General features: G+C 33.9%; 1 protein-coding gene across 1 annotated transcript; it reads left to right on the plus strand.

Annotated features, from left to right (window-relative positions):
• The first annotated feature begins 7397 nt into the window (after nucleotides 1-7397).
• On the plus strand, nucleotides 7398-8651 carry LOC132189997 (aquaporin TIP4-1). The gene is made up of 3 exons (XM_059604861.1): nucleotides 7398-7618; nucleotides 7695-7933; nucleotides 8034-8651. Exons 1-3 carry the CDS (start codon nucleotides 7492-7494, stop codon nucleotides 8409-8411), a joined length of 744 nt encoding a protein of 247 aa, XP_059460844.1. The 5' UTR covers nucleotides 7398-7491; the 3' UTR covers nucleotides 8412-8651.
• The last annotated feature ends 379 nt before the right edge of the window (nucleotides 8652-9030 follow it).

The raw sequence follows: 9030 nt of genomic DNA on the forward strand, positions 1-9030 counted from the left end.
TTAACAACATAGTGCACAATGTTTGTGGGTATCATTCCTGTTAAGCCCTCACGAGACTTCACTCGTCCACTAGGGATGTCTAGGGGTTTAAAAGGCTTGTTGCATATGCTAAATGCAATCGTCTCTCCCACGAAAGAGGATTTATGTTTCTTGCTTTCATTTTATTTTTTGTTTTGTTTTGCTAAGGGACTAGCAAAATGTAAGTTTGGGGGTGTTTGATAAGTGCCAAATATTGCATATTTGGACCCCTTTATTTACATTAGTTAATCCTTTAGTTGTGTCGTTATTTAATATTTTGTGTTAGTTTTGTATTTTTAGTATTTTGTAGGTCGTTGAAGAAAAACAACAGCTTTAAAAGGAAAAATGCGAAGTTTGGAAGAAAACATATTTTGAGAAGACCTAGATGATGTGGTTAAGTTCAACCAAATCCAAAGAAAAGGTTAAATCGGATTAAAGATCAGATTGGATAAGATTTCGGATCAGATTCAAATTCAGATTCTGTATATGTCTCAGTATTTTGACCATAACTCTGCGCTCAAATATCGGATTGAAGTGATTCAAACGGAATTGGGAAGCTAACTCAAAATACTACAATTCATTGTGAAATAGGATTTTCCTAATTCGTACAGTTACTATGTCAAAATCGCCCTGAAATTAAGAGACACAAATTTGGACGAATCCTATTCCGATTTCAGACTTCTATTTTGACTGGGAGACAGACCTCCAAATTATCTAGGTTTACTTGGGCTTCTAAGACTTCCCTAAGCCTATAAATAGACTTCTTTGCATTCAAGAAAGGATACACATATCCTAGAGAGCAAAATTCTTTTGTTTAGTTTTTCTTTAGGTTTAGGTTTAGATTTTATTTTTATGTGGAGCTAAATTCCCAACTAAGGTTGGGGATAAAGCCTCACCGACGAAGAACATCAATACTTTTATGTAAGTTTTTATTATTCTGATTTTATTGAGTTTTATATTTCAATTGTTTTACTTTTAATCAATTGTATGCAGTGATTCTTCGATATCTCTTGTGGTTCAAGGATACATGTGATGATTTGAGATAATTTCATATGATTGATTGCTAGGCTTTTAACTCATAAAAATTGGATATCCCTTGTGATTTGTTCTACGGATACATCTGGTGTTTCAATTGAATTTGGATTCCTTTTGTGATTTGGCCAATGAATGGATACATGGGATGATTTTGATTAATTCTTTGAAGCATAGTAAAACATATCTATGATTTAATTTGTGAGAACTTCGGATTAATATTGATGAACATAAAGTATGTTGTTATAATTTGGTGAGTGTGAATTCTCAAACCTTAGTACATTTATCCTTAGATTTACTTACTTTATTTAGTCTATGTTTATCCTTTAATCTTCAAAACTCAAAAATCAAAACCCTTTTGGAACTAGATTAGGATTTAATTAGTTTAGATATAGATTGCTCTTTCAAAAATACAATTCTCTGTGGGATCGACTTCGCACTTGCAATCCATTAAACTACAATTGATTCGTGCACTTGCGAGTTAAATAAATTTGCACAACAATTTTGATTTGATTAATGTCATGGTTAGTTTGGTTTCGTAGCCTTTTTGGCTCGAGTTAGTAAGTCATAGGGGTGTCTTTACACCTAATACCCTAAAACCATCTAGTTTGAGAGTCATTGATTTAACACTCGTTACATGGGTCAATTAGAAGCTTAAGGGAAACAAACATTGCATAACCTAACGAATAAATAATAATAATAATAAAAAATAAAATAAATAAATAAATATGTCATTGTTGTTCATTATAATAGGGATTTTAGTGAACTTTGAGATATTGAGATATTGCACATTGGAAATAATTAGAAGCTTTATAGTTATGTGCTAGTTCACTTCACACTGTTTCGAACTTGTGATGCCTTAGCATGTCTTTTGTAAGTGATTAAATTTTAAAATTCCAATTCATTGTGAAGATGGAGTTTATCTTTTTAAGCTTGTCAATGAATGAAAATCATGGTTTTGAGTGATACCTTAATTTTTGGATAACATAACCTCTTTCATGATGTTTGTGGGTAATATTCCTGAAAAACTCTCATGAGACTTCACTCGTCCTCTAGGGAATTTCTAGGGGTTTAAAAGGCTTGTTGCATATGCAAAATGCAATCGTACATCCTATGAAAGATGGATTTATCCTTTTGTTTTCTATTTTTCATTTTGTTTTTAGTTTTGTATTGCTAAGGGACTAGCAATATGTAAGTTTGGGGGTGTGTTAAGTGCCAAAATATTTATATTTAGCCCTTATACTTGTATGTGTTACTTCCTTAGTATTGTTAGTTTATGCCATTTTATTCATTTTTTGTGTTTTCTGTGTCTTTGTAGACCTTTGGAAGAAAAGGAAGAAAACCTGGAAGTATCGAGCTTAAAGAGCAAATTTGGGAAAAGTTGAAGTCTCTGGTATTGTGATCGATCGCAGGAGACCTGTGATCGATTGCACCTGCGATCGAGCGCACACGGGCTGCGATCGATCGTACCCGTGTGCTGGAGAACAAAGAGCTGCGGCCAGAATGCCCTTTCCTTCCATATTAGGGTTTTCCAAGTCCCACTTGTAACAGGACTAAACTTACGAATTTTCTAGGTTTACTAGTGTAACAAGGACATTAAAAGACAATAAATAAACCTCTAAACCCTGAGAATAATCATCCTGGAATAGACACAACTTTGGGGAGAGGAATTGGAGGCTATTTTTAGGAGCGGTTTTCGGTTCTTTCTTGACCTTTCTTTTTAGTAGTATAGTAGTATAGTGCAGCAAGTACGAGATCATCCCCACGACGATTGCCGTAAATTTTGCTTAAAATAAATTCCGTAATTAAAACAAAACAAAGATTGAATTTTGAGTTTAATAAAGATAAAGGTGGGACTTTGATATGCACCAATAAGCATGCTCAAATAACATAACAATATGCTAAAGCTTTAATCATATTATGAATAACTAATATTTGCCAACCTAAGGACATGGGTGTATACTTCTTAAGTTATAGATTTTCCTAAGCAACAAATTAGGCATGGGTGTATACTCTAACTCTTTTCTTTTTTATAGGATTTAGCATGGGTGTATACTAAGTTGTTCTTTAAGAAAGCATTAATCTATGGAAATCGACAAACACACAGAACCTAGGGCAATGGTGTATACTCCCAGTTTCCATGTTGATTAACCTAAGAATCCGTGAAAAATTCTTTTGTTACTCTATTAAGCCTAGGACTTGATCATCCAAATTGACTTAATTAACTAATCCATACCACATGCATATGTTGATAAGGCACACACATATGAAGAATTCAATAAAACATGAATTAATCAAGTTAAGCATCACAATATGATTATCACAAATGCGACAATATTGAAATATTAAATAAACATAATTAGGGCTTCAATCTAGCCCTACTAAAGAGTTTAGTTATATATATAATTAAAATAAAGGAAAAAGAAATAACCGAAAACCGCTCCTAGAAGTAGCCTCCAAATTCTCTTCTCCAAAGTTGTCTTTAAAGATGGTATATTGAATTATGAGGCTTAGAGGTCTATTTATAGGCTTAGGAATACTCTAGAAATCCTAGAAACCCTAGTAAACTTGTAGGGTTTAGTCCTAGTGCAACTAGGGCTAGAAAAACCCTAATATGGAAAGCAAAAGAAGTCTGGCCACAGCTTTTGAAATTCTCCAGCGCACAAGTACAATCGATCACAACCCGTGTGCGCTCGATCGCACTTCTAAGATCGAGTCTCCTTGTGTGCACATGAGCGCACGCCTTGCTCGCTTGTCTAGACCTCTTTGGAAGTGCACTCAATCGCAAAGGACTTGCAATCGATCGCACTACCAGAATGCTTTTGCTTGACTCAAATCTTTTAGCTTTTTCCCAATTTTTTCCTTTAAGCTCGATACTTCCAGAAATGCTTTCTTTTTCCAAAAACCTATAAAATAAATAAAATACAAAAAGGAAATAAAATAGCATAAACTAACAAAACTAAGGAATTAACAAATATAAGTTAAAGGCTAAAATATGAATATTTGTGCACTTAACACTGGTTCCATTAATCAAATCCAACGGCCGATATTAAATTCAATCAAAAATTGGACGGCTACGATTAAATTCAATCAAAATTGTTATTTCAATTTAATGTTAATTTAATTGTTATATGATTGTATCGGGTCATTGTTAATTGTTATATTCTTATATTATATGATCTCATGATCACGATTCACGACATATGATTTAAATTCAAATTGTTAAGTTCTTACTTACCGCAAAAATGTGATTATAAATTTATAATGTATAAATTATATGAAACACATTAGTTACTTCATTATTAATCATTTAATCTAATGGTAATACTCAAACTCTAAGTCCTAAATTCCTCATGAGTGACTCATACTTAAATTATATGATTATATTATCTCACAATTCATATTAATATTATCTTAGATCTAAGATCATGTGATATAAGTTTTATAAGAATAAAGTATCTAATTATAATATTTTTATTAAATGACACAATAACTTGTACCATATGAATATATGATTATATCATATGATAAAATGATTAATGATAATATCAAATATTTCTTATTATTTACTATATATATGTGTGTGTGTATTTATATAATATATACGCACACATATGCATAAATAACAAAAAAAAAAAAAAAAAAGATATATAATATATTTGTTATTATTGAGTAATGTTGACTATATATTGTTATTTGTTACTTATTAAAAAATATAGGAGCCGAGCCTAATAAACGAGACGAGCCTTATACGAGCTTGCTCACGAACTGTTCACGAGTTTAACCGAGTCGAGCCGATCTTGCTCAATTTAATATTCGTGTTCACGAAACGCTTCATTTAAAATTCGAGTCGAGCATGAGCTGAGTTTATGTGAGCCGAGCCCGAACTCGCTCGCGAACGGCTTGCTTTCTTAACACCCCTATATGTGGTAATTTCAACTGGTTTTTAATTTGTTTTGTTATGTGGTGCGGTCTAGTCGATTTGCTCGTAGAGAGAGAGGGGAAAAAATAATAAAAAAATATTAAATGAAATAGATGATTAAATTTTGTATTAAAAATGTAGTAGCTAATTTTTTTTTTTTAAAAAAAAAAGTATATTTTAAGTAGCTAAAACAAATGTTTTTTTGGACATGCTCTAACAGAATTTAGCACCTTTCCCGGTTTTGTAATTGAATAGTGTTGAGGGCCAATAATGTTGAGGTGATGATGAATATAGGACAAAGCCATAATTATTTGCTAGGAGTCAGGATAGAGCTATAGAGTAAGTTAAGGTGGGACTCCACCTTCCAATAATTCAAAGATTGGGGGATCCACGGACGTGCTCGAAGCCAAAGGGAGTGGCAGTGCAATTCATCAAAACTTCTTTATCGCAAATTCTTCCATTATGCTTCATTTAACAAAACTTATTTGGCTTGTGAGAGGCGCATGCATGCAAAAATGATGGTGGTCAGATCAGGATTTATATGCTTTATTTATTTATTTTTTTAAGGTTCAAGAATTCGTATGCTTTTTTTTTTAAAGGTATATATCTTTCATGATTTCATCCGACTCCGCCGGAAACGGTGAATTCTCAGATCATAATAATGTGGGCCGGGGGTGGCGGTGGACGTTTACTTTTGATTGATAATTGAAATCCCGCTATTTAAATGTCAACCGGGCATGAATATGGAAAGCGATCGATAGATTAAAAAAAAAAAAAACAAAGTGGAAAGTTGACAAATTCTTTAATTGGAGCAAAACAGCGACTCAGCTTTTATGATGATGGGAGAGAGGGCAACGTCCACGCATGATGCTTCTTTTTCTTTGGATTGCAATTTACTAACAAACCAAAAGAAAGAAAATGAAAGGATGTCCATACATAGTAGCTCTATTATTATTATTCATTTGTCCTCAACTTGTTTCGTGTCACTTTTGACCAATCACTGCGTATACGTCTCAATCAATCAGTTAAAAGATTCATCACCATCTTCTAGTGTCTGGCAGATAAATAATGATGCATCATGTTGTTTTGTATATATATATATATATATATTAGACCCTAAACAAACGCTATAAGAAATGACTGAATATCACTTTGTAATATCATTTTCTAAATAACAAAAACTGTATATATATTTATTTTTTGGGTTTGGAGTAAGCTTTAAATGATCCTCCCACTCTTTCTCATCCACCGTAGACAAGTTACTAAATTTAGAATGCTAGCTCCCACCGACTGAAAAACCAAACACAAGGCTGGAAATAAGCCAATAAGCACATAGAAATCTATATTTATAAAAGTCATTGATAGTGGATAATCTAAATAAAAATCATTATCACCTTATAACTACGTACAATAACCCATATTAAAATAGTACACATCCAGATATAAAATTATACGTGAATTACTATTAATCCTGTCTTGTAAGCACAATGGCTCATTATAGTCTGCCATTGATACCCGGTTATGGGAGGCTAGGAAGGAAAAGAAGAGAATAGATTAGATTGGATCTTTCTTCTTTCCTTTCCCAATACTCTGCAATTTTTCTCATCTCTCAGTGCCTTAAGCTTCTTTGACTCTTTTGTTTTTCATGCAGATTTCTTGGATCGAGAGTTTGATCGATGTTGTCATTGTATCAACAGTACTAATGATGAATCAAAAAACAACCATTAACCAAATATGAACTTCTCCAATTTTATTGAATCCATATTTTCATCCGAAAAGAGTAAAGAAAACAAAATATTCTTTTTCTTTTCTGAGCTACCAAAAAGAGGCTATTGCTTTTCTATTTTTTTAAAGAAAACAAATTAAGACCAAGTCCTTTTCCTCCCAAAATTATTTCCGAACGACGTCATTATTAATTCGCTACTGACATAGTCTTCATTTCTTTCCGTTTAGTGGAAATTACGAATTGAAAGAAAAATTATGATTTTATTAGATATAATTTTTTTTTTTTTAAAAAAAAAGAATTAAAATGAAGCCCTGAGAATTAATATTTACTCTAAAATTACCTTCTTTCATGAAATTTTGGGCTTTCCAGCACTCGTTGCTCGTGTATTTGCATGGATGGACCAATTACCTGCGGCTAAATTGGTTAGAATATTTGGAGAAGTAAGCACGATATACACGATATATATATATATATATATATAGGTAGGCTTTCGTCAAATCTTTAATGTTTGTTGCTAGTATTGGCATTAGCGTAATTTAGTCCAAAATAAGTTCATTGCATGATGACATACATGCGATCACATGTGTGTCATTCATCCACAAAAGGAAAAAAAAAAAAAATGAATGCCATTATTAATTGTAAAATAATAGTGGAATTAAGGGCGACTAATCGTTGTGCTAATATTATATATAGACCCACCCATGTTGTGAATGCAGGGGCGAATTAAAGGCAGGCAAAAGTTGAAGCTTTCTAGCAAGTTTCACAGTATCATCATACTCGATCATTTTTGACGATGGCGAAAATTGCCTTGGGAAGCACCCGAGAGGCCACGCAGCCTGACTGCATCAAAGCCCTTATCGTCGAGTTCGTTACAACCTTCCTTTTTGTATTTGCTGGAGTTGGATCCGCCATGGCTGCCGGTACGTGCGTAATTCTTTTTTTGATTTTATTTTCATATTAATTTGTTAACTTATAAAATGGATGATCGAACAACAGATAAGCTAGACGCAGGATCACTTGTGGGTTTGTTTGCTGTGGCTGTGGCGCATGCACTTGTTGTTGGGGTGATGATATCAGCTGGCCACATATCTGGTGGTCACCTTAACCCAGCAGTCACGCTTGGCCTCCTCGCCGGTGGTCACATCACCGTCTTCCGCTCCTTTCTTTATTGGATTGATCAGTTATTAGCGGCCTCAGCTGCTTGTATTCTTCTTTACTACATTACTGGGGGACTAGTGAGTCAAATCGATCCCACTTTTTCAATATTATTGATAAATTTACGAATACAAATTTTTTATTTATATATAAATTAATTTGTTTTGTTTCGATCTGCAGGCTACTCCAATCCATTCACTTGCAAGCGGGGTCGGGTTCTTGCAAGGGGTGATATGGGAGATTGTTCTAACCTTCTCCTTGTTGTTCACAGTGTATGCTACTATGGTGGACCCCAAGAAGGGGGCTCTTGATGGGCTTGGCCCAACTCTTACTGGGTTTGTTGTGGGGGCCAACATCTTAGCTGGTGGGCCTTTCTCAGGGGCCTCAATGAACCCGGCACGCTCCTTTGGACCCGCTTTGGTAAGCGGGGACTGGACCGATCACTGGGTTTACTGGGTTGGCCCACTCATTGGTGGTGGCCTTGCTGGTTTTATCTATGAAAATTTCTTCATCGTCAGATCTCATGCCCCTATTCCTACCGAGGAAGAACGTTACTAATTGCTGTTGGTCTTGGTGTTGTACTCTCAAATTAAACCTTTCTTCTTCATGTATTCTAACTTTTTGTCTTAGTGCTGCCTTCAATCTCTTCTTAATTGGATTATCGGGGAACTTCTTGTTAGATGCTTTATCTTCTTAAATCTAGGCTTTCAACTTCTTGGTATTTACTTTTGGATTTGATTTGTAATCTTTATGTTATGTTGACGATTGTTCTTAAGGTAGCTAGGCATTCAATTGATAGCTCCCCTCTCCCTGCTGGTATTCCTTCCTCCGAAGCTTGGGTGAAATGGGTGCTCGCCCTAGAAATACCGTTTATATTATGATGATTTAATTTTAGTTTCATTCTAGTTATTTAATGATTGAGTTTAATTTTATAGTTGTCTATGTTTATAAGTGTAAAGTCTTTCGCTGCAAACTCTCTTCGGAGAGGATGAGATCTCCGAGTCTTATTCCTTATAGAATGAAGCTGTAATACAAACCATTAATTAATTTTACTAAAGCATTATAATATTATATAAATTATTTATCAAAAAGGGTTAGATAATGCGTTGATCCAAAGACTGATTTTCATTACCATGTTATTCCAATTATATCGTATTCATATAACAGTCTATTAAAT

This window comes from Corylus avellana, chromosome ca8, assembly GCF_901000735.1.
Source record: "Corylus avellana chromosome ca8, CavTom2PMs-1.0".
Lineage (NCBI taxonomy): Eukaryota > Viridiplantae > Streptophyta > Magnoliopsida > Fagales > Betulaceae > Corylus > Corylus avellana.